At 36.3% G+C, this 25,807-nt stretch overlaps 1 protein-coding gene across 4 annotated transcripts in view; it reads right to left on the bottom strand.

The window, feature by feature from the left end:
• Positions 1 to 25,516, bottom strand: part of LOC120298276 (cytochrome P450 27C1) — a 29,432-nt gene extending 3,916 nt beyond the window's left edge. The window contains exons 1-8 of one of the 4 annotated variants that reach the window (XM_039321838.1): positions 24,994 to 25,516; positions 18,545 to 18,735; positions 16,487 to 16,686; positions 15,304 to 15,513; positions 13,357 to 13,520; positions 9,876 to 10,042; positions 5,135 to 5,213; positions 2,740 to 2,943 (exon numbers count right to left, since the gene is read on the bottom strand). In XM_039321838.1, the coding sequence (XP_039177772.1) occupies positions 2,740 to 2,943; positions 5,135 to 5,213; positions 9,876 to 10,042; positions 13,357 to 13,520; positions 15,304 to 15,513; positions 16,487 to 16,686; positions 18,545 to 18,735; positions 24,994 to 25,335 (1,557 nt within the window). In that variant the 5' untranslated portion in view covers positions 25,336 to 25,516. Of the gene's footprint in view, positions 1 to 2,739; positions 2,944 to 5,134; positions 5,214 to 9,875; positions 10,043 to 13,356; positions 13,521 to 15,303; positions 15,514 to 16,486; positions 16,687 to 18,544; positions 18,736 to 22,758; positions 22,875 to 23,439; positions 23,648 to 24,993 lie in introns of those variants that run through there. The other 3 variants (XM_039321839.1, XM_039321840.1, XM_039321841.1) reach the window with 3 other exon arrangements.
• Positions 25,517 to 25,807: the final 291 nt, after the last annotated feature.

Here is a 25,807-nt window from a genome sequence, read left to right as displayed (position 1 = left end):
ATTTATTTTAGTAACTATGTTTTTAATTATTTTAGACTCCATTAGTAATGTTTTTCTCTTATACAGATGCCCATACATATAGAAAGGTGTAATACTTTTTTTATTCAATATTTAGATTGTATCTGCCTTAGGATGTAATAAACTTGAATTGAATTGCTCTGTGCAATTTATCTACATTTATTCTTTCTTCCTTCTCCCCTGGTCAGAGCAGATCTCACTGGATCAGCCTAGGTTCAAGGGCTCTATGACATCCTCACAATAGCTTGTGTCTTCTTCTATTTTTGGTTCTATTATGTACCTTTGAGTCAGTTTTTAACACCTAGCAACTCTCTGGACAAGTCCCTGCAGTTTTCTTGGCAAGGTTTTTCAGAAGTTGTATGCTATTGCTAGCTTCCTAGGGCTGAGACAGACTGACTGGCACAGGGTTTCCCAGATGGCTTTGTACCTAAAGTGGAATTAGAACTATAGTCTCCTGTTTCTAGCCTGACTCTTTAACCAAACTGATTCTGTCGTCTTCTATGAATTAACTTAATTTGTTGGCAATTGAAAGAGTTACCCCACTTATGTCACAGTGGCTCAAGCTGGCTTCTTTCACAGTCTCAGTTAGAGAGATTTCTTGATCATGATGCTGAGCATAAATTCTAACACAAACCATTCATGACAACTGAAATGAGCCATAAGCAGTTTGCAAGCACTGGGAGCATCCAAAGGCATGATGGAGATTGCCATAAGCAGTCTGCAGGGCAATTCAGGATGGAGCAATATAATTGACAGATCCCTCAACTGAGATTGTGAAATAACATGAAACATGCAAGAGGAAAGCTAGCATGAATCGTGAATGGCATGGCCAGTTCAGCAAGTTACTGCAAACAGAAAAAAAGGCCAGCTGGTGCAAGGAAGCCATTTTCACCTTTTTGACCAAGCAAGAAGGGGCAATATTAGTATACTGAATAGATAGCCTAAAGCTAATACTTAACAAACTACATTTTATGTAAATGGAAGCCCATTATCCATTTTCTATATATATTAAATAACAAAAAGCAACTCACCTCAAGGCCAAAACTGCAGCTACGTAGCAGATAAATTACAGATATACTGTGTTTTCCCCAAAATAAGACCTACCCTGAAAATAAGCCCTAACTTGATTTTTGGGGGTGGGCATAATATAAGGCCTACCGAAAAATAAGCCCTAGTTTTGGGACAATGCACAAACTTAAAAATCAAGCTAGGACTAGGGATGGGGGGGGTGGATCTGCACCACGCGCCCCACACCTGCTTACCTTGCAGCCAGGCCTCTTCTCGCCAGCCCACTTCTTCTGAGGCATCTTCTGCAGCCAGGCCTGAGCTCGGTTCTGCAAGACCTCTGCAGCCGAGGACTGAGCTATGGAAAGGCCTGACTGCAAAATGCAGGCCGGAATGCAGCTGCAGAATGAAGCTGCTCCTTCAGCCCCAGAAGAAGTGGATCAGCTGGGCGGGGCTGTCAGTGCTGGAGATGAGTATGAAAGACATCCCCCCAAAATAAGACCTGGTGCCTCTTTTGGAGGCCAAAAAAGAAAAAAAAGAACCCGGTCTTATTTTCGGGGAAACACAGTACTAAAGTCTTGTCTCTTTTTATTATAGATATATAAAACCATGGATAATGAGACTGTGGATAGCAAGCACTACCTGTACTCTTGGATAGGGAAAAATCAAGTACCTGATGTTCAGACAATGAAAGATTGCTTAGAAACTCTAATTCTTTTGCCATGCTTCTGAGAAGATTGGTACAGTTTCAATACAAGGATTCAGAGAGGAAAGTAGCTTTTTTTTTTGCACTAGATTTACCCAAAGGACCTGCTGCCTTATTTATTTTCTATAATTTTATACAGTTCATTGCTTATGAAGAAAGTGAACAGAAGATGTGGGACATCTTCCTTTTTCCAATATGTGATAGCATCTGTCATCTCTTACCTTTATGTTCTACAATGTTCTTAGCTTTATTGCTAATAATAATTGTGGTGCAGTTGATTCTTTCCCCACATCCTCATTCAGATTTTACAGAATAGAATTAAAAGGGGCATTTTCATATAAAGCACCAGTTTTTCTAAGGAATCTGGAATATCTAGTTATTCTCTGGAATTGGCAGCAAAGAAAACTGAATTTTTCCTTTTCAACACAGTGTTTGGTCTGTAAAAAGAAACTAGGGCAGAAAAAACTTCAAATAGCTATCCTCTGAATCACCAAGCCCGCCTAGCCTTGATGAAGACAAGGTAGAGAATATTTTTCCCCTGGCTTTAGCACTGAATTAAGAGTTCCTTGCTGACTCAGAATATTCAAGGAGAATGTTTGTTTAATAGAGCTTAGGTTATTCTAGATAACAACAGCCAATAAATGGGGGTGGGAGGGAACTCATTCTCCTCAGTCTTGAGGAATGGAAGGTAAGAAGCCAAAAGAGAACTAGCAGTAGTTCTGAATAGAATGTCTATTCACACTTGTTATTTGCAAGCCCTGCCACCATTTAAAACAGGCTGTAATAAGCCTCTTCTACCTCTAACTTAGAGGAAAAGACAGAGAGAAGGTGCTAGAAGTCTAACATCTTCCTCTCTGATTCAAATGGTTGAAGTGGTGCTTTTCAGAATATGTAGGGCAGTTACAGGATTAAAAAACAGTAGTTGCTTGTTCACTGCATTTTTTCCTTTTACCGTAACATTTTATATTTTTCTTCAACAAAAGACGTTTTAGTAGGTATAACTTGTTTACCTGTATTAGTGCAAGATGAATTTCTAATTCAGCAATTCGCTTGCCTATGCAACTTCGAATACCATAGCCAAAAGGGATGGATCCAAAATTATCTACCCTATCCATATTGTTTTTCCTTAGCCAGCGTTCAGGTTGGAACTCCTTTGCTGAGGCAAAATTCTCTTCCTGATATGAAGTAGCATAATGACAGAGTGCCAATTGTGTCTAATAAAGTAAATATATTGTAGAATATATATAAATCAATCCTCAAGTGCATATACTTTTTTATAATTTCACAAATATTAAAACAGTATGACAAAAATGTTTACCATGTTATATATTGCTTCAGATACGATTCAAAATAAAATCACAATAGCCCTGAATAAGCTATTAGTGTAATAGACACACAGTTGTAACAATTAGAATAATAGTTGTTATTTATTAAGTTTGTATTTAAACCTACCAGTATTTTTTAACATCATAAAAACATTATTTTAAAATTTACTTAGTATTTGTGGGAGGGGAAATTTATAACCAAAGTCTATCTCATCAGATCCATCTTAGATTTCATAAACTAGCAAATACAAATTAGCAATTCAATGTCTGTTTTAGAAAAGTGCTGCTGTCCACAATGGATTATAAATCACTATTGACATATTTCAGATCCCCTTTCACTTGGCTACCCACCCCAACATAAGCAGCACTTTTATACCTGTGCATATTGCTGGCAAGTAACCTAGTTTTCTTTTCCTTGAGCAAGGTCAGTATTCACTCTAATTAATCAGAGAGTACAAAAATGGCATCTGGCCAAGAGTCTGCCTTCTTTCTTGTTCTTCCATCAGCAGAGCTATGAGGAAAATATTTTTTAAAAAAAACAAAACAAAATCCAATTGGACAGAAGTGGCAAAGCAGGGTTGAAGGTGGCGGAGACAGAATTGGATTATGAAGGTGGAATGAAATGTGAATTCCCATTAGTGGGAAACTCTCCACTCAGAAACTCAGAAACAGACTGCAAAGCTATCTTGATATTAACTTAGTTTCTCAACTCCATGGCAGTTCCATAACATGTAGGAACGCCATTGGTGCATCCATGTGGAATAAAATTGGGAATAGAAGATAGTGAGTACGTTCTATTGCTTTTTCTAATATGGTGCTACAGTATTTCTGGTCTGACTTTGTTGAGCTGTTTTTTTTCCACATTATTCGGTATCATAATTTGAGGAGTATCTTGTTTAAATCCTTTCTGTGTCTGGACAGACATTGTTTAACTGTCATCAATGGTTATTTCAACAGCATATCCATTATTGTGAAAGTAATGTGATATAAAGTATCTGATTACAAGGGGTAAGTTGTGAAAGTTGCTGAATTGATATTTCCTCAAGAAACTGTGATACCCTGTATCTCTACAGGACCGTGTACATTTTTAATTCTATTGAAATTCAGGAGATGCTTTCACCCAATCACTGAGCAGGATTTAAATCAAAATATAGTAGCACCACTAGTTCAATCTGTGGAAGACTTTATGGGATTTGAAGTGAGAAAAAAGACCTGAACAATAGAGTATAAGAATCTGGGTGTTTTCATTACTGAGCAGGGAAAGAAATAGTTAGGAAGAGTGAAATAGGAAAAATATGTTCATCCAAATAGAATGCTATGTTCTAAGTCACTGGTGTAAAATGAACTTATATTCAATAATCAGACATTCTTTTATAAATAGTTTTGCAGTTCACAGTAGAAAACTATTATTTAACCATAATAATAAGCCTTCTGTCTAGAAACAGTCTGGATCTATATATTGCTTTTAATCTTCTAGAGCAAAATTTTTCAAAGTAGGGTTGTGTGAGAGATCAAGGGCAAAAGACATCCATTCCAAAGCAGCCAAATTTCTAGAGCTTTGATTCTTGATTAGAAATTCCATTCACAGGTTCAAATGCCTGAAAAAGTTTCAGATTCCTCTTCTAGAGTCCCCACATGAGAATACTGTTAATAAATCATAATTTAAGGATAGGCAGCTAAGAGGCATAGATTATTTCAGTGTTTTAAGTTAATAATCTCATATTAAAACTAAATGAATCAAATATGAGACAATTTCTTGCCTCATATTTTTATATACAGTGGTACTTTGGTACTCAACTGCTTTGAAACTTTGGTACTCAATGCATTTTGACGCAAAAAATTTGTCCTGGTACTGATCGTTTGTTTGGTACTCAATGTACAAGCTAGAATTTGTCATTGTTAGCTGCCTTGTAATTCACATTATTCCTTATGGGAAAAAAAATTGTTTGGTACTCAGTTTTTGGTACTCATCTCGCCTCCTGGAACCAATAAACAATCAATACCAAAGTACTACTGTACCCAAAATAAAGCTTCAGCTTTTTGTTTCTCAGTCTTCTGAAAGAATCATTGCCCTACTTACCCCTTTAGGTATCAAGTAGCCTCCAACAATCATATCTTTCTGTGTCACTCTACCATTTCCTGGTAATACTGGAAATAATCTACAAATAAGTGTCAGTTAGAAATTTACTGTCTATATCATATTCAGAATATTTTGATGATAACAAATACATTACATTATTCAGGATCACAAAAAAATTAGAGAGATTGTGAAGAGTTTCAGATTGTATAATTGTTAATAGAATGAGATAAAATATTAAAAGTGATGAATAAAATAAATAAACAGAAATAGAAAATAAAAATAACAAATACAATGTGATCAATAAACCAGGGCAAACCAGACAGGTATTTTGACCAGGTGAACTAATTCATCTTTGTTATAAGGCAACATTAACAGAAACTTGCAAATCTGAAAACACAAATCTCCCACCAACACGTTTAACGGCCTGGTCCATTAGGGCGGGCCTTTCCTAAGTTTTGTTCTCTGACTGTTAAGCCATTGGCAGCTCCCCTCCCCTAGTCTGACCGTTTCCTAGGCAGCATCTCTTCCCCTCACTCTCACATGCCATTACAAATCCTATACAATTTTAGCTAGAAATATTCTCACAATGTTCAGTGGAGTGATTTTACAACAAATCAGGCACTTATCGCCCAATAAAATGATAAAGACAGTGAAACATCTTTTTTAGCTAGAAATCATACAAGGCAGTTACAACATATTTCTAGAAAGGACTTCTAAGTAAAGCAGTCTGTTTAGGGGGGGTTGTATGATTTTTGTACAGAATAAATCAAAATAAAGTTTAATGCTTTAATAGAATTCATTGGAGACAGTAAGAGAAAATCTTGCCCTAGAAAATGATGGTTTCACAAGAATTTATTCAATTTCTTGGAAGATAAATCCATCAGTTACTTCTGGTTCTACTTGACAAATTAACCTTTGTGTTCAAATGTTGCATATTTCGCATTATCTTTACTAAGAAAATATATTCGTTCACCATTGTTTTCCCTTCTCCAAATTTTCTGCCAGCCAATGTTGGAGATAGAGATTAGGTTAAAACTAATGGGAAATTGTATTTTCCTCTTAGAAAATGAAACAGCATGAACTCTGGTCTCTTGTGCTCATTCTCTTTGGATTACAAGAAGAGACTAAAAGCTTCTCCTTTAGCTTTTGAAAATACTATATATAGCTATATATAGTGGCTTCAAAAGCAATTTATTGTATATGCAGCTTTTGAAAATATTGGGGCAACACAGTGGCTCAGCAATTAAGCCGCTCGGCTTGTTGGCTGGAAAGCTCCCGTCCTCGCCCCAGCTCCCATCCTCTTCTTAGCTCCTGCCAACCTAGCAGTTCGAGAGCATGAAAATGTGAGTAGATAAATAAGTAACACTTTGGTGGGAACAGAGGTCTGTGACATCAAGCGGCCACATGACCACGGAAATATCTTCGGACAATGCTATCTCAATGGCGTTAAGAGAGATGAGCACTGCCCCCTATAGTCAGCAACGACTAGTGGAGTAAAATCTGCAGGAACTCCTTTACCTTTTTTTTTTAAAAAAAATAATATTGTTTTGAAATTTATGGAACTAAATTTTCTAGTATATTCTGGTACCAGTTAGTAATAAACATAAACTATTATTTATTCCTATCTTGTTTTAATCAGAGGGTAATCTATAAATCTATAAATTGAGTTCCAACACAGAATTTGAGGATCAAAAACTAAGATTAGCTCAAAAGTTTAAGCAACATTTTTCTATCTCTTCTCACTGTATATAAAAAAAACAAGAAGGGAGACATTAAAGTGGGCAAGTTTTGGCATGGCAAAAAAGCTCCTCACTCTCACTGTATCTAAAAGGAGAATAAAATAAATTGCTAGCTCTTTTACTCCATCTCTATCCACATTTTCATTCATATTGTATGAATCTGTCTGGGTGTTTGAAGCAAACAAACAACTAGGAGTGGCAGCCATGAGAAAAGCTTATCATCTTCAAAGCCACCTTTTCTCCTGTATTTCTGTATTTAAAGTCTTTTGCAAGTTATGGTAGGAAATGATAGTTTGTGGATAATCAGGATTTTCCCAATACTGTAGCTCTAATTATAGTTGTAGATTTTTGGATTGGGAGAGAGATACACTCTACACAGAACCTACAGCCAGAAACAAATTCTTGTTCAGAGTTGGTAGAATTCTTGGTTCAGGAACCAAGAAGTGCTATGAAGCAAGAGTTCTAGACAGTGTCAAAAACAAATCAGAATCAAGCTCACTAGAGCCACAGTGTTGTGAAGGAAAAAAAAGGTTTGCTTCTTTTTAAATGCTTTAAACTAAACTACATCAGTGCCAAGAGGAAAATAAAATCTCTTCAGTTCTCAAAACTAGCTGGCTCAGATCAAGAGCTGGTTCTGAAGTAGAACAAAGCTCTTCTATGAAAGTGCTTTTTAATGCTTTAAGCCAAAAATCATCCAAATTTAGTAAGTATGATACTCTGTTGATCTAGTACTTTGAAAATTGATTCTGATGCATATAATATTTAGTTAAGATTATGAATATATTAAAGAAATATGGTATTTAGTAGCTATTTAGCTTAATATTTGTACACATGACTATGTCAATTTGTAGTGTTAATCAGAATAAAATTGGTATCTGTTTCTCATTATCATCTATATTCATTAAAAAGAACCTCCACCTCCCAAAACTAAGCTGTTTGTCATTTAAGAGCTGACATGGAGATCCAAATGGCAAGATTCTTAATAAATTTTGGCCCATGACAGAAATGGTTAATTTTCTTAGTAATCCTGAAAGGAAAGCAAACATAGGCAGTTGGGAAGCAGAATTCTAATAAATTCATTTTGGAAAAATTACTATATATATAAGAAATACATTTTGAAGGATATAAGAGCTGCAAAGTGTCAACCATATAATTGCATGGGTTTCATTCAAATAGATTTGTGAAATGTTCTCCTTTCTTCTAAAGCATAAATAGCTAGGATAAGAAAAACACAGCAAAGCAGCCTCTAAATTGCTCAGAAAACAAGAGACATAAACCACTGAACCATTTGTCTGAAATGGTATAGGGTTTCCTACCTGAACAGGGTTGGACTAGAAGACCCCCAAGGTCCCTTCCAACTCCTATTCTAGTCTAGTCTAGTCTAGTCTAGTCTAGTCTAGTCTAGTCTAGTCTAGTCCAGTCCAGTCCAGTCTAGTCCAGTCCAGTCCAGTCCATTCTTCTACCCTATTCTACTCTACTCTACTCTACTCTACTCTACTCTACTCTACTCTACTCTACTCTACTCTACTCTACTCTACTCTACTCTAGTGTAGAAAGCTTCCAACCAAATTTCACAATAAAAAAGCTGACAAATTTTAATTAAACAGGAAGCTCTTACTTTTAAATTTTAATTCCCTACTCTCTAATTACTTGTTTATTCTTGCTTGACAGTCTGGCAAGCTGGTTGGTATAGTTTATTGGCAATCTTAATAACTTCTCTAATGACACATTATGTGCTACTTTTTGTATTATTTTAAATAATCTAAGATTCTGTCACAGTGCCTAGAGCCTATTAGGAAATAGATGGGGTGCAATGGCTTAGGCTAATCTCTAGTAAGACTGAGTTACTATCCTGTTTCCAGCTTTAGTTCTCAATGGGACTGCATTTCCACGGAAAGAACTGGTGTGCAAACTAGGAATCCTTTAAGATTCTCAACTTGTGCTCAAAATACAGGTGGCAGCTGCAGCTAGGAAAGCCTTTGCACAGATCCACCTTGTGTATCAATTCCAGATTCTCATCATCACTCAATTTTTACTGGATTACTGCAATGCACCGTACATCAGTTTGTCCTTGAGAAAACTTGGAAGCTACAGCAGGTTCAGAATACTGCAGCCCCTACAGTAAAACTATCGGTAAACCTAAGTGTTTGCCATTACTCTGTGAGCTGCACTGTTTGCTAGTTGGCTTCTACATTCAATTGCTGATAGACACTTATAAAACCCTTTGTGGCTTAGTGTCTGTATATTTGTGGAATCACCATTTTCCAATTTCTCTTCCTAGCCTATAAGATCTGACAGGGTTAGTATCTTTCAGGTCCATCAATAAAGAGTGCCATTTTATTGAACCCAGGCAGTACATCTTTTCTATCACTAAGCCTTCCCTTAGGAATACCATTTCCCTAAGGCCCTAGACTCTTTTATTATGGCTCCAAAGCCATAATAAGATTAAGATCCTGGGGCCCTAATGCTAAGAAGACTTTAAAAACATGGTTCTTGTGGCAAGCACTGGGCTAGGAAGATTTGTACATGCTGGAGTGTTTATGAATTTAAATTTTAATCTTCCTCAGGACAACTGCTATTTTGCTTTGGTACTATTGATTTGTCAATTTATGTTTCAACTCTTTGTGAGCCACCTTCAGTCACTAGTCAGTTGAATGGCTCTATCTAATAAATAGCATGCTATCTCAAATCCATATATTCTCAAGGGTTTACTATTAAAAGTATGTATAGCTGTCCAATCATAAATTATTTATCACATTTTTCTTTATCATTTCTTAAAAAATCTAATAGTGTAACAATTACATCTCAAACTATTCCAATATGAAGACTAAAGAAACAGGCAAATAAAACAGGACAATGGAATCAACTGAATTTGATTTAAATATAAAAATATAGCATATTGAAGCTATGTATATGTCTTTTCTTATTAGCATGCAGTTTAGAACCAACCTGTTGTAAAAAGAAGGCTTGTAATAAGAAATCTTACACTTTTATACACTCACCTTAAGGTTTCTTTGAGAAGGGCTCTAATCATTGGCAAGTTGGGAATATGGTGAGCATTAGGAACTTTATCTTTTCCCAAATTGTGAACTATCTCTTTATAGATAGAATCCTGCACTTCTGGATGCTTTGCTAAAAGATATGTTGCCCAGGATAAAGTGAATGAAGTCTTGAAGAGAGTTGGGATGGGAAGAGAAGAGAAGGGGGGAAGTAGTGTTATTCATTAAATAAGAGCATTTTTCATTTTCAACCAGTCTTATATTATACATTTGGAGAGACCAAACTGTGTATCAATCATGGTATCAAATAATTATCGGATACTTTCTCAAACAACACAACCTTTGTTTGTCTTGCCAATCTTTTATATGTTTGATTTTCAAAGAATCTAATTCCCTTTGCATGGGATTATAGCTTAAAAAATTGATTGTTTTATAGCATTTATATGGCTGCCCAACTTGAACAAAAGTGTACAAATGTGTACAAAAAGCTATATATAAAATATTTCACCCAAAGCAATTATAATTAAAACAAATGAAATAACTGGTGACCAGAATTTTATTATATTCATATTTTATGATTATTGTCATAAAAGCTTCCTTGAGAAACAACAACTAATAATAATAATAATAATAATAATAATAATAATAATAATAATAATAATAATAATAATAATTGGAAGGGACCTTCGAGATCTTCTAGCCCAGCCCCCTGCTCAGGCAGGAAACCCTACATCAATTCAGACAAATAGTTGTCTAGTCTCTTCTTAAAAACTTCCAGTGTTCGAGCATTCACAACTTCTGGAGGCAGGTTGTTCCACTGATTAATTGTTCTAACTGTCAGGAAATTTCTCCTTAGTCTCTCTTTGATTAGTTTCCATCCATTGCTTCTTGTCCTGCCTTCAGATACTTTGGAGAATAGCTTGACTCCCTTTTCTTTTTGGCAACCTCAGAGATATTGGAACACTGCTATCATGTCATCCTCATCCTTCTCTTCATTAAACTAGACATACCCAATTCCAGCAACTGTTCTTTTTGTTTTAGCTTCCTAATCATCTTTGTTGCTCTTCTCTGTACTCTTTCTTTCATCTTTGTTGCTCTTCTCTGTACTCTTACATCGTGGTGACCAAAACTGGATGCAGTATTCCAAGTGTGGCCTTACCAAGGCACTATAAAGTGATATTGACACTTCACATGATCTTGATTCTATCCCTCTGTTAATGCAGCCTAGCACTGTGTTGGCTTTTTTGGAGCTACAGCACACTGCTGGCTCATATTTAAGTGATTGTCCACTAGGACTCCAAGATACTTCTCACAGTTACTACTACTAAGCCAGGTAACATCTATACTGTACCTGTGCATTTGGTTTTTCATGTCTAAATGTAGAACTTTACTTTTTTCATCATTGAATTTCATTTTGTTAGCTAGCGCCCAATGTTCAAGTCTGTCAAGATCTTCCTATATCTTAAGCCTATCTTCTGGAGTTTGGGCTATTCCTGCCAGCTTGGTGTTGTCTGCAAATTTGATGAGTTCCCCAACTATCCCCTCATCCAAATCATTGATGAAGATGTTGAAGAGCCCTGGAGCACACCACTATACGCTTCCCTTCATGTAGATGCAATTCCATTGAGGACCACATGCTGAGTACGACCAGTCAGCGAGCTATAAATCCATCTGGTGGTGATGCCATCTAACCCACATTTTTCTATCTTATCAAGTAATAGATTGTGTTCTGCTTTATCAAATGCCTTACTGAAGTCCAACTAAATTAAATCCATAGCATTCCTCTGGTCCACTAATTTTGTTACCTGGTCAAAGAATGCAATAAGATTTGTCTGCATGATCTGTTTTTGACAAACCCATGTTGGCTTTTGGTAATGACTTTGTTTGCCTGTAGGTGTTCGCTGATTCGTTGCTTGATTATCTTTTCCAGACTCTTCCCAGGTATTGAGGTCAGTGTCAAAGTCAGATTGATAGGTCTGTAGTTTCCTGGATCCACTTTTTTTCCTTTTTTGAAGATGGGAACTACTTCAGCTCTTTTCCAGTCCTCTGGTAGTTCCCCAATGCTCCAGGATCTTTGAAAGATATAGTTCAGTGGTTCTGAGATCACATCTGCCAGTTCCTTCAGAATCTGGAGTGTAATTCATCTGCTCCTGGTGATTTGAACTCATCTAGGGTGGACAGGTGCTCTCTTACCATTTTCTTGTTGTGTTTCTAATCTGTTTTTTACGGTACTGTTTTTGATAGGTGGGACTGTTTTTTCTGAAAGTAGCAGATTTACTGGAAAGAAATAATGGACTTTATAGACTTAGAATTTATTGCACATGCTTCCCTGAAGTTCAAGTCTGTGTTCTTTTACAACAGCAGAAAACTGACTGAGGGATAAGTGTTAAATTGATATTCCTTAAGACTATAGAAGGGAGATTGGGAAATGGATTTATCACCCTTAACTGGAAAGCAATTTCATCTAGGCATTTTTGGGAAGATAGATCAACTTTGGAGATTGGACTTATTATATTTAACCAGACAACAATTGATAAGAGATTGCATTAAGAAACAAATATGAATATTTGATCCAGGATGAATCAGTGTTAACATTTGGGATGATTTGGGATATATAAGAAACTGTGGTAAATTTTCTATGAGTTGACTACAATAACAATTCGTTAACAGATGGTTGTTAAACTTGAATGCTGTCTTTTATATTATTATTGTTCTTTCTGTTAACTATTTTGTCATTAATATACTATATAGATGACAGATTAATAACTTGCAAATAGAATTAATAGTTTAAAATTTGGAGAGCATTTTGCAAGGGATGAGAAATTAATATTGTTGTGATATATTAATTAGTATTCAGCTAGGGGCGATAATATGTGTTTATGTGTTAGTTTCTTTTTTTAATGCACTTTTTTAATGTCTTGTTTGGGTTGTCTTTTTTCTTTGTTTCTTAAAAAAATTTTTTGAAGCTTTGTATTTTAACTTCTTTTGAATAAAATAAAAATAAAATAAAAAATGCTTTGTGCCTATATTTGTTAGTACAAACATTCTGATAAAAAGCAGACTACTGTTAAATCCGGGCTTCCATGGAAACCTCCTATATACAGTTGCATTTTTAAGGGCCTCTTTCTCCATACATATAACGTACGTGTGTGTGTGTGTGTGTGTGTGTGTGTGTACCTTGAACTTCAGAGAAACAGGCTATCCAAAGTGTGCCATGTCAGTGAAAATTATCTATTACGATCCATTCATGTGTATATTAAAAGAAAAAAATATGTCCATAGTGAGAATAGAAGACTCAAACTTTACTATGTAAAATAATGCCCTAATTTATCCATTTAGATAAGTATAAAAGAAATTTAATATTAAAAGGTAAAATATTTATTTTAAAATAACATTTATTGTATTTTTATTTTTATTTATGTTGCATGTAAGACACTTTGGGGCATGGATAGCCAGAAACATAGAAAATAAATAATGAACTTACTGTGTCAACACCTGCCAAAAGCATTTCAGTCATATTGGCATAAATTTCTTCTATTGTAAGCTCTTTTCTCCTAAGCAGAGTTGTGAGTAATCCACCTTTTATCTTTTTTCCTTGATCTAAAAGGGACTTTATTTCATTTATTTTATTGTCAACATGAATTTGACCTTGGTGATTAAAAGAGAAGAAAAAACAAAGAATGTTTATCAAACTTTGAAATATAACTTCTTAGGCTATTATCTCTTGTTTATAAAGTAGGGTTTTAAAAAATATATTTACTTCAATTACTTTAAAATTTTAAATGTCTTACTATCTTCAATGCTGGAAAATAATTTAATTTCTGTCTATGGAGATTCTCAATTATCCAGAACTGAAAAAGTTTCTTGGATAAGATGCAAATCATTTTCAAGGAAAAAAACCAAGAAATTCCAGTTGCTTTTTGGAACAACACCTTTGGGATAATTCAATTTCTATTATGATAAGAATTAAGAACTTGCAAGATTACATGTGTACAACTGTGCTACTACTGTAACAACTGCAGTGATTCACTTGACAGTAACAAGAAATGTCGTAAAATGGGGCAAAACTCACTTAATAATAGCAACAGAAATTTTGGGTTCAATTGTGGTCAGAAGTTGAGGACTATCTGTATGCAATTGAAGCTAGCAAATAAGTCCAATGATATTGTTTAAAATCAGAACGTAATCAATTCTAGTAACCTATTCTAGAGGTACCAGTATGTGGATTATTACCATTATCACTCTGTCCAAACTAAACTGTGCCACTTTACACGCTACTGAACTTAATTCAAAATTCTGGTACTTATCTTTAAAGACCAAAACAGTTTGAAATCCTAAAACTCAAAAAGGTCCTTTTTCCCATGTCAACTTAACCATAAAAGGCCTTTTCATATAAAGGTTACATGCTTTATGCATGGACAAAATAAATAATATTCTTTGGCAAGGCATTTCCAATTTGGAATAAAGAGGTACTAGCACAGATGTCTAATTATATTTTTATATTACCCAGCCATTGTAAATTACTGTATTTTAGTGGATTAAAAATTTTTATTCCTCCCATTTTTAGCATATTAGTATCTTAATAGTTGACACTGTCGCAACATTGCACTACGATAGACTTTATTTGGTATGGCAACAGCCAAAATCTGAATGTTAGCAAAGACAGGATCCATACATAAAAGGAATTTTGAGATGTATAGGGTTCCTTACATCCTAAAGTAATATCCAATCACCGGCTCTCAAAGAAAAGTGCCACACACTCTATGGAGGCCAAAAAAAGGGAGACATTTTTACTTCTGTATATTAAAATATTGTATGAAGAAAGGTTTGCCTATTTGAGTATGCATTCCAGTTCTATTTTCAGCTCCCTCTAGAGTTTGCTTGACATTGAAAAAAAACCCACTTCAGATTATTTAAACATTAATACCGGTAGTAAATATAATTTGTCCAACCTGACTTGAAATGCACACAGAAAAAAGCAGGAAACAAGAAACCATGAAATAATTTGGAGGATCACAATATGATGTCTGAATAGAAAAAAAAATGAATAATGGAGAAAGATTGGGAAATTATTTTCTGCTTATTAAAAAAAACAAGGATAAAGGTTACTTTCATTACCAGAAAGGCTGAAAGTGGGTGAATAACAGCTTTACAATAATAACTGTACAAAAAATATATTTATGTACTGTTAGCCAAATTCTGATTTTTTTCAACATAGATTAAAATATGGTATTTTGATTGTTGCTGCAATAAATATGTTTACAATTAGGGCAGAAGATCTGGCTTTAATTTCAATTTTAGACATAATTTAAGAAAATTAATATTTATAATTAGATTCAGTATTTCAGGTTGTTTGTACAGTCACATTTGACTTTCTTTAGCTAACATAAATTATACCTGAATTTCAATCTTAAAAAACAAGAACACTTACTAAATTTAAAGAGTCCATCCCATGATCTACAGAATTCTCTCCAAGGCTTTGGAATAATTGGACGAAGCCACTTGGGAATAGCTCCTGCATACATAGTAGATTTGAAACTGCTAAACATCAACTCCAATGCTTCAATATATTCCAGTGTACTCTTGGGAATGTGATTTTCCAGGCAACCCAACCGACACTCATACAAAACAGTTGCAACTCCTATATGGGCAAAGTAATGCAGAATGTATTGTTTTGTTTTTTTTTTTTGCAAAATAATGTACAAAACTATACTATACAACAGGAGTACTTCCGATGTGACTACTTAGAAAATGGTGATTGCTTCCGGAATGATTGCCACCCAGCCCAGCAACAAAGCAGCTTGTTATGCTTCTCTAACCTGAGTGCCATAGCATTCCGCAGTGTTGTGGAACACTGCAAAAGGCTGTGGCACGCTGCAGAGCTCAGTTAGGGAACTGTTGCATGGTGCTCACCATGTGGCCGCTTAGAAAATTGCAGTCACTTCTGGGATTGTGCCACATAGCCTAGTAATTGAACAGCCTGTCCTCCTTCCCTAATCCAAATTCCAGAGTTTCAGAGATCTTCAAAAGGCAAGTAAGGAGGAGGATGTGGGGCCCAGTAAAGTGGGAAACAGATCCAAAGAAATAGATGGGGTGCTGCAACATCTCTGTAGTCAGTCGTAAAAGCAAACAAACACAGGGACGCTGCAGCAACTTTAACTTCAGGACCAGATTATATATAGCTTTTGGGGGGGGGGTGTCTGTCATAACTTTGAATTGTTGCTGAATGACCAGTCGTAAGTCAAGGACTACCTGTATGCAGATGGTAGGCACCTCCAGCATTCTTTTTACTGAGTTTATTAAGTGGGAGTCTCTGAAAGGTTTGGCTCTCTCCATCTTGAGCTTTTTGCAACCCATACCAAACTCCATTTGTTAGATAACTCATTAATTCCGCCATCTTTTTCTCTAGAATCTCTCATAACTATGGCTATTGGCCAGGGCTTATGGAAATGATAATCTCTAATAAGTAGACAATCCCAGATTGCCTACCCCTGATTTTTAGGATATTCCATCTCTTGTTTGCATGTTGTAACAGTGACTTCAATTGATAATAATCACTGATATAATCACATGGTTTAAGCTTTTATTCCTCATTGAAAAATGATGACTCTTACCTTCCATTGAATATTTAAAAAAAAGACTATTAACGTTTGTCACAGTTTCCCCATCTTCTTCTTCATTTCTAAGAATATGGATTCTCTTAATTAAATCTGAAATAACTTCATTAATTCCTCTGGAGAAAATCGCAACATCACTGGGCTTTACCATTTTTTGTCTTAGTACACGTCTCATTTTTAGCCATTGCTCCCCTTCTCTAGAAGAAATAACAGGTAAGGATAATCTAGATCACATTTTTTCTGTCAAAAATAAAATCAAAATTTTCAGTAAATGGAAATGTAACCGTACTTTAAACTCTTTCTGGAAGGTAATATTTGTACAAAAATGATTAGACTAATGTAAAAAATGTTTTATTAAACATTTATGTGACTTATGATTAAATCTTATTACTGGTTTTTTATTGGAATGCCTCTACCCTTAAGTTATGAATCTTGCCAGGTAAAGAAACACATCTCTTCCCCTTATACCAGTAATTTGATGACATTTGGAAAAAATATGCCCAAGGTTTTTATTTTTTAAATCAAGTTCTTTTCCTTGTGATACTATCAGAATTATGCTACCACTGATGCTATCAGTGGAAAATTGAAATAAAAGTGAACATGAAAAATATCTCCCAAGTTTGCTTAAGAATTTTGGTAGGTGCCTAGATTCTAGTACTTTTCTAAACACAATATAAAATCAATTTCTAAACAGTTCAGTAATTTCTTTTAGATGATCTCATCCTCATGACGTATTATATCCAAATAAATCTTTCTGAAAACCAAGATCATCTTTAAATCAGTGCTCCATCTCCAAATGCTTCTGCCTTTTAAATATAGGCCATGAACAATTAGAGGAAAAAGATTTTTAGAGGTGGTCTAATTATTTTTATGATAATAAAAATTCAGTTTCAGACTGACTGTAGTAAATATACCAGTTTGCCACTGAGTTTCAACATCACAATTTGGAGTGCTTTAGGGACTACTACAGGGTTATTGCATGCAGGGTTATTGCAAGTAGCTATTGCATGTAGTCTGCAATTCACAAGTTGATCCAAAAACTGATGGTGAGATATATATTCTTGGAAGTAATGTTGCCTTACTAGATACCGCAATCTGCAAAATACTCATCTGAGTCCAGGGCCTAATCATTTTTTTTTCCTGGGAGAAAGATAAGGAGAAATATCACTAGCCCTTTTTTGATTTGGAAAATGGGAAGAAGATGCCATCTGATTGTGGTGCAAAACAACATAACTGACTCTGTTACTAAAAACTGTAGCAGAAGTCCACAGTAGAAAATTTTAAAAGTATATTGAGAATAGAAGTAATAAAAATATTTTTAAAATTTTTAACAGAGCTTTAGAAGAGTAAGGAAGAGTATTTCTTTTTTTGGGGAAAGGGGGAGAACAACATATTTTAGTCTTCTTTTGACTAAAATCGTTGAAAGTTAACTTGACCAGAATTCTTTTTTATAATAATAATAAAATGGAAAATGCTGATCTTTTAAATTTAACTAAATTTGCATGCTTATTATGAGTAATCCTAGAAGTTATCCATGCTTATATGCTACTGATTTTAATGGGTCTTAAAATGTCTGTAGGGTGACTAAACTGTAACTGCATTTCTAACAACAAATGACTCTGTGGTTAACCAAAATAAACTGAATGTGCCATTTGTGGAATTACAGAATTGGGATCTTTGTGTTACTACATACAGTTTCATTTAAATTTTGCTGACATTTTCTAAAGCATATTCTGGTTCTCACTATATAAAGTACTTAGCTGCTACAATTTTATTCCATGAAAACAGAACAGGAAGGGACTGGCTTTCTTTTGAAAAAACACACTGCATCAAAAATTACTCTTATTCTGATTAATTATTCCCTATAGGCATTTACCAATACCAAACTCCTAGGGATATAATCATATTATAAGTAGATTCTTTAATAAAATACGTTAATAAGTAGATTCTTTAATAAAACATGTTAATTGAGAACAGTTGCATCCCTAGGCTTAAGAAGAATATACAGTTAGAATATTGTTTGACAATACCCCCCAAAAATGTGAATGCACTCACGCCGATATAAGTCCTGTAGCTCGTCCACGTAAAGCTCTATATTCCTGCCAGGAATCCATGTCAGCTCTTTGTGGCATGCAACCTTCTTCCCGTAGAACCTGACCCACCATGTCTTTATCTGCAATGGACACAACTAGTTTGGGACCAAAATGAGACTTGAAAATTGTTCCATATTCCTGTACATGTTTCTGCTATGAAGGGGGGGGGAAAAAGAACAAATTACTTATCCCTCCTGACAAGAGTGACATTTTTATACAGCACTGAATTCTAACAAGTATTATATTAAACGGCAATTAAAAATAACAGCAAGCAGTTTTCTCTAGTCCAGGGGTAGGCAACCTTGGCTCTTTTATGACTCAGGAATTCTGGGAGTTGAAGTCCACGAGTCATAAAAGAGCCAAGGTTGCCTACCCCTGCTCTAGTCCATGTGGCTTCATGAGCCTTTAAAAATCTACAAAAGACTGAAGACTGAACTGCCTTTAGAAGGCTGGGCTGTCTTTGGAAAGCCTTTAGTGAAAAATTGATGTGGGGAACTGGGAGAGAAGGCAGTTGGACAAATTAATGTTTGCTGCTGCTTGCTGGAGTAGATGGAGGTGTGGCAAGAAGCCTCAGAGTTATGCAGTTGATGGGAGGCAAGGTGGGGTATAGAGTGACCAAAATGGGAGCAGGTAGGCAAGAGGTTAAAGTACAACTCTAGTCATGAGAGTGGGTGGGCTGACACATGCCTGTTCACGTGACCGTGAAGGCATTGCAACAGCTGTAAATTTGGGTAAAGGTCATGTCTATTTTCTCAGCATTGTCCTAACTTTGAACAGTCACTGATCAAATGGTTATAAATTGAGGACTACCTATACAGCAAATATGTGAAATATAATTAATACTTTACACTGGCAAAGGTATTTATGATATAGGATTTTCTGGAGCCTCCCTTCCAGAGACATCTTTTTGAAGACATTGGTAAGAATTAAGCTATGCTCAATTTAATGCTCCATATCAGATATTTGTTGCCTGAGGTTCTTCCTTGCCAAGTATTTCACTGTAATTAGTGTACAAGGAGAGAAGTCATAATGGTATAGCTTCTGCTCCAGTCCTTTTTTTTTCCATTTGGAGATAAAAGGGTTAACTAATGCATATAGACCCAGCCTACAAGGAAAATATCAAGACTTAACCAAAATTTGAAGACAGCCAGTTTGGTGGTGTGGTTATGACATCAGTCTAGAAACCAGCAGACCATGAATTAAGGTTGTGCCTTAGGCATAAAACCAGCCTTTGGGCCTGGGTAACTTTGGGTCTGTCAATCTCTCTCAGCCATAGGAAGGAGGTAATGGCAAACCATTTCAGAAAAAAATTTTCCAAATAAACTGCAGGGATTAGTTCATGCAATAACCAATAGTCAAAAACTGATTCAAGGGCATGTGCACACACACACACACACACACACACACACACACACTATATAACTGAAGATATTCCATATGAAAAACACCAAGCACACACCAAAGCATTTTAACAATATTTCTTAGGAATTTAGACTGAACAAACTCAATCTTTGAGATGTCAGAATAAATATCAACTTGAACTCCATAAAAGAACACACAAACCATTAAATATAAATTAATTTCACAGGCTAGGTTCACACAATACACTGAGCCACCAACTATCCTATTCAAATTTGCAAATCCAACCATTATACAGGTTGTCCTCAACTTATGACCACAATTGGGATTGGAACCTATTGCTAAGTGATACAATTAAGTGAATCGTGCCTGATTTTAGGAACTAGGACATCATCATTAAGAAAATCTGGCTTCTCCCATTGACTCTGCTTGTTCCTCCCCGGAAAGGTTGCAAATGGTGATCATGTGACTCCCCTGGATGCTGCATGCAAATACATTCTAGTGGCCATGTGGCCAAATTTTGATCATGTGATCATGGGGATACTGTGATAGATTTAAGTGTGAGGACCAGTCATTATCACTATTTTCAGCACCATCATAAATTGAAAGGTCATTAAATGAATGGTTGTAAGTTATGCCATCCCTAATTTCCTTTTAATTTCAATGGCAGCCATCCAAGAAGTGTCTCGTGTGTATGCTACATGAGACCTAGGCATTAGGGTTTGAGTCATGGCTATTTACTGAAATCAACAGGTTGACAGATGCAAAAAGGCCATATTATGTGGGAGGATGCCATTAGTGGTTTGATGAGATAAATGGTATAGCCTTCTGTTGGTTTGAGAAGGATGGTTTTTTGAAGCTATAGTATTTGGCCCCAAATCTGGGGCTGGATGTAATAAAAATTGGCAATATACTTACATAGGACAGAGTCTTTTGCCTACTTCATTAATCACAAACATCTTTCCTGGGCACTGAACACTTAACTGTAAAATTGTGGGTGTTGGGCCATACTGACAAATTAGTCAACAAGATTGTGACATCTGCAGATTAATCAGACTGTAGCTTCAGATGGTGTTCCTGCTCTGCCTTTTAGGATTTTAGTATGGGCTTTAGTATGGGTTCTTTACAGCCTGTCAGCTTAGATCAGGTCTTTCAAACTTATTCAGGTTGCAGAATCTGTTTTTAAAACATAAACTTTCCTTTTTGGACACAGATTACAACCTGGGTGGGTAGAAGCAAGGAAAACCATTATGTTTTCTTAATCCAATCAATGAAGAATACGGCTCCTCTAACAGCAATGTTGTGCAACTTTAACCAACAAAGTACCAGCCACAGACCTTACATCCTGACTTAATGTTGGAGTCAGGTTACTGACAAACAGAACTCTCATTGTAAAACCACTAAATTCCCTCTGCCTTTCACATATATTATAATGCAGGGAACATTTTGTATATCAAACTGTACCATTTAAGTCCAGAGTTCAGTTTTTTCTTTTATCCACTGTACAAAAATAGAATTATATAAAAAAGTTAATCATATTAATTTATGGAAGACTTTTAACCAAAAAAGCTAAATATTATTTCAGAGTCATTCTCACTTAATACCACTTTCAGTAGCTTCCAATAAACAGCTGAACAATAGTTTCTCTGTTTAGATGTAAAGTTGTACCAACAAATTTGAAATAATTGGTTACATTTGATTAGGCATCTTTTAAAATCACAAATACGCAACCAAGCAGAGTTCTCTGCTAATTCAAAAATAGCTTTGGTCTATTTCAGGGGTGTCAAACTGCCGGCCCATGGGCCGGATGCATCATGGCAAAACCAGCCCACCCCATTGCCGGCAATGGGGAAAAAAGTTGTGATATGTCACAACACATCAAGTGATGTGGCAAGTTTGACACCCCTGGTCTATTTCATCATACACTTCCTAGTTTTGAAAACTGAGTCATTTTTTTCTGTTTTTGTTCTATTGCAGTTTTCAGACATAAGAGTAAAGCTGTTGTTTCCTTTACAGAACTGTATCTCCATAGACTTCTGGCCAGCCAAATGTCTCATTTTGCCTCCTAACTCCTGAACTTGACAATTTCCCCCACTTGAAGCTCAATAACCAATTTGTTTGATTATTTCTTTTATTCCAGTTACCACAGCAGCATCTAATTACTGTAGCTCAAAATGCTGACATGTTATCCTTCACTATTAGTTCCTGGGAGCAGTTAAATGTAGTGAAGGAAAGGTGGTTTGGCATCTTTGTAGCTTTTCCAATTAGCAATTGCTCAAAGTATTTTTTGGACATGGCTAAGTAGTAAAAAAAACAAACTTGCTAACAGTTTTTCAAAGTTATGTGAAATGAAATGTGGGGAATATAATTAAAATATGGACAAATTCATATCTGATTAAATGTTGCTATTTTAGGTGTAGTGGTCAGTTATCATCAGCTACATATTAAACAAATGGATTAAATATTTTTGGTTCTTGTAATCTTCCAGGAAGTTTCTACCTATCATTGTAAGATATCCTACTGAACCATAATCATCTTGAATAAGGATATTGATATGGATATTACAGACTGTCTTTAACAATCAGGGAAGGACATGGGGGGGGAGCAACCAGAGCAAGAAAGTTAACAAAGAACAAAGCTCTCTATAATAAGGTAAACCAAATAGAACTAGAAATCAACCAAAGGTAAGAAATGTTTTATCAAGTAGAAAACAAAACCTAGCTGAAATGGACTTAATCAACATTATCAACATCTGAACTAGGAGGAGGATTCTATAAAAGGCTGGACAAGTTGATTGGAAACATTGTGTATATTTACCATCTGAAACTGCAGTTGTTTTTGCCATTTTATCTCCTTGGGCAATTGCCTCTTGAGGATTTGGTATATGAGAGTGAAAAGTATGTGTATAAAAATACTGAAGCAAAACCTATCTATAGAGCTAGTAGTTTAACAATGGGTTCTTTTGTGTATTGTCTTGTCATTTAGTGTGAATTATTCACTCATCCACAATCCCTATAAATTGTTATCTCACTAAGAGACATGAATAAACTCCCAACTGCTGGCCACAGATGCATTTCCAGCAAACTCAAGATACCTGCTCTTGGTTTTTGCACTGTAAAGAAAGCAAATTGGAAGAATTGGAAAGGAGTCCCTCAGTGAAAAGATTAGGTAATTGAGATACTTATGATTTATGGACCCATCCATCTCACAGCAGTGATTCTGAGGTAGTCCTCAGTTAACAGAAACTGAGGCCAAATTTTTTGTCACCAAGTGATAGTCATGTGACCATATCATTTAGCTATTGCAATCCTGGCAGCTCCATTACTATCATTTACCAAATTTTACCAGTCAGTAGCTGAGGTCCCAGCTGCAAGCCTTGTTATGGTATGGGACTGCTTCCTCTTAAATCCCCCCCCCCCATCTCCATTATTTTGGCTACCCAATGCTGCCACTTGCACCACCCAGCCCTGCTTACAGCACCATGTGCCATTACTGTACCAGTCTGGGCCTTCTTACAAACTTTCTTTTTCCATGATTCAGCTGGGTTTTTCTTATGTGGTGGCCAGAGCCTCCTCTCACCAAAGAAGCCCCTGACGCTATCATTGCCAGCAACGGGGAATGTCAAAAGCATCAAAGATTCGGGGGGGGGCGAAGGGGGGTGGAATCTATGTAAGCAAATATTAGATGTGTGAAAACACCCTCGCTCCATGGCAACCATCTTGTCATGGAATGAGAGAGGGATTATGGAGCCAAATGTAAAAAATAATAGTAATCAGGAGCCAATGGGGAAAGAGGACGGTCGGAGAATCCTGGCCCATTCTCCCGAAATTCGATCCATCCACCACTAGAAAGCGCGCATGTAAGCAGTGCGCTCACTCCGCGCCAGTGATTGAATATGATGTAGGGTTCGTTTTCTTAACAACTGAATGGAAATTGGAAGAACGAACGGAAAAGATAGTAGGGTTTTCGTGGTTCTAGCTCGCTCCCCCCCCCCACCTCCTTGGAAGCGCCTTGTGAGGAGAGTCTGCCGTTGTTGTTGTTGGGGGGGGGGGAGAAGTTGGCACCGTTAGAACCTCGCGGGCGCGCGAAGCGGCGGGCGCGCGCTCGCAGCTCTGTGAAGAGAGAAAGGCAAGCCGGCTGAAAAATGGGAGGGCTTCACAATGCCCGCCTTCTGCTAGTGAGGCTGTTAAATGCTTAGCCGGCAGATCATGCTGCTGCTCCCTCCCTTAAATCGTCCAAATGAAATAATCTATAGCATGTATACGACGAGCAGCAGGTTTTAATAGCGTTGTATACCGAAGAACGTGGGCAGGGGCCAGAATAAGCTAAAAGGACAAAATGGTCTCTTACCCTGAGAAAGAGGGGTGGGTGGGTGGCTGAAAGCCTGAAAATAGGTTGTATTGGCTCAGTGGGCAAAGCCCAGCAATGTTACTTGTACCCAGGCGCTCTTGCAGCCAGATTGGAAAACCAATGGAAAGTATTTTGGTCAATTAAATTCAAGCGGAAAAGATATTTCGGTGCAGAAATACTCTTGAGGCAACTAAAATAAAAATCCAAGTATATAGCTACTTGGAACTAACTCCCACGGAAATGGATGCAGCTTTAAACTGATCCAAGCATTCACTGAATCATTTTCCTGTTTCCCTCTGTTTTGCAGCCTTGCTCTAAGTATGGGAACGTGCACATGTAAACATGCTAACATTAACCTGACTACCATTTAAAGGCTGCAGATACCTTAAGTATAGGGGTTAACAGTCTCTTATTCCTCATCCCCACAAGTTACACCACTCCACTGCAATTAATAACAATATATGTTATTAATAAAATTGGAACCTAAAATATTTCTGCGAAATGAAAAACAAATCATAACAACCAAACAACATGATAGCTAGGAGATGGAGAGAAAGTAGGAAATAATACTTATTCTTACTAGTAAAACTGTAGTATTAAGATGTCATCGCCATAAAGAGCAAGCTAAGTTTTAAGAATTGCTTTGTGCAACAAAAAGCAAATAATCAATCTCAACAATGATTGTTTTTCATTAAATTGTACCTGGATTTCATGAATGCGGGCAAAACCATCCTTACAGAAAAATTCAATGAGATTGGAGAAAGTCTTGGGTCCTGGCATTTCTTTCAGGCTTTTCACTCCTCGGCAGCTTGGATGCTGGCTGGGTTTGAGAAGTCCCTTGGCTTCCTCTGAAGTTTCCACCATCTCCTCTTCTTTGTCCTCTGTTGCTGCAGCTGCATTATTTTGCATCTCCAAGGAAGTGCTGCCTGAAAGTTTGGGCAGCTGGTGAAACTTATTGCCAAAAACAACACTATAAACACAGTTCCTTTGAGCCTCAATCACCTGTTTGCAATCCATTTTCAAAGCTTTGGAGAGAAGAGACATTTTAAGTTAGACAAAACTTTTGCTAACCTTCACAAACTGATTTTCATTTAAACTGAGCTTCTCTGTTTGATTTCTAGTCAAGCAGCGCTTCTCCAAACTCTTACTGCCTAAGCATCAGTTTACACAGGCCATTATTAAAGACTCCCTCCCCGGAGGCTGAAAAAGGCGGGGTGGTCTGAGACTTCAAGAGAGAAAGCCGATGATGCATTTTGTTTCATTTAGGTCGGAAAAGTGCCATACTTAAATACATCATCTTACAGTGCCAACATTGGGGCTTCTATTTTACATTGGTTTGGCAAAAAAAAAGAGTTACGTGTCTATTTTTTGTAGTTTACTTGGTTTTTATGTGTCAGTTAATACTAAAATAGAACATTTGAAAGTTTATTTAATGTGTAGCAGTGCATTACAGAAAAGGCACAAAAAGACATCTTTTAGTGATATTCATCAGTGCTTAATTTCATTATTTTATGTT

Source organism: Crotalus tigris, unplaced genomic scaffold (assembly GCF_016545835.1).
Source record: "Crotalus tigris isolate CLP2741 ecotype Arizona unplaced genomic scaffold, ASM1654583v1 scf7180000023829.5930981, whole genome shotgun sequence".
NCBI classification, from domain to species: Eukaryota; Metazoa; Chordata; class Lepidosauria; order Squamata; family Viperidae; genus Crotalus; species Crotalus tigris.
This window is presented reverse-complemented; position numbering and strand designations above follow the sequence as displayed.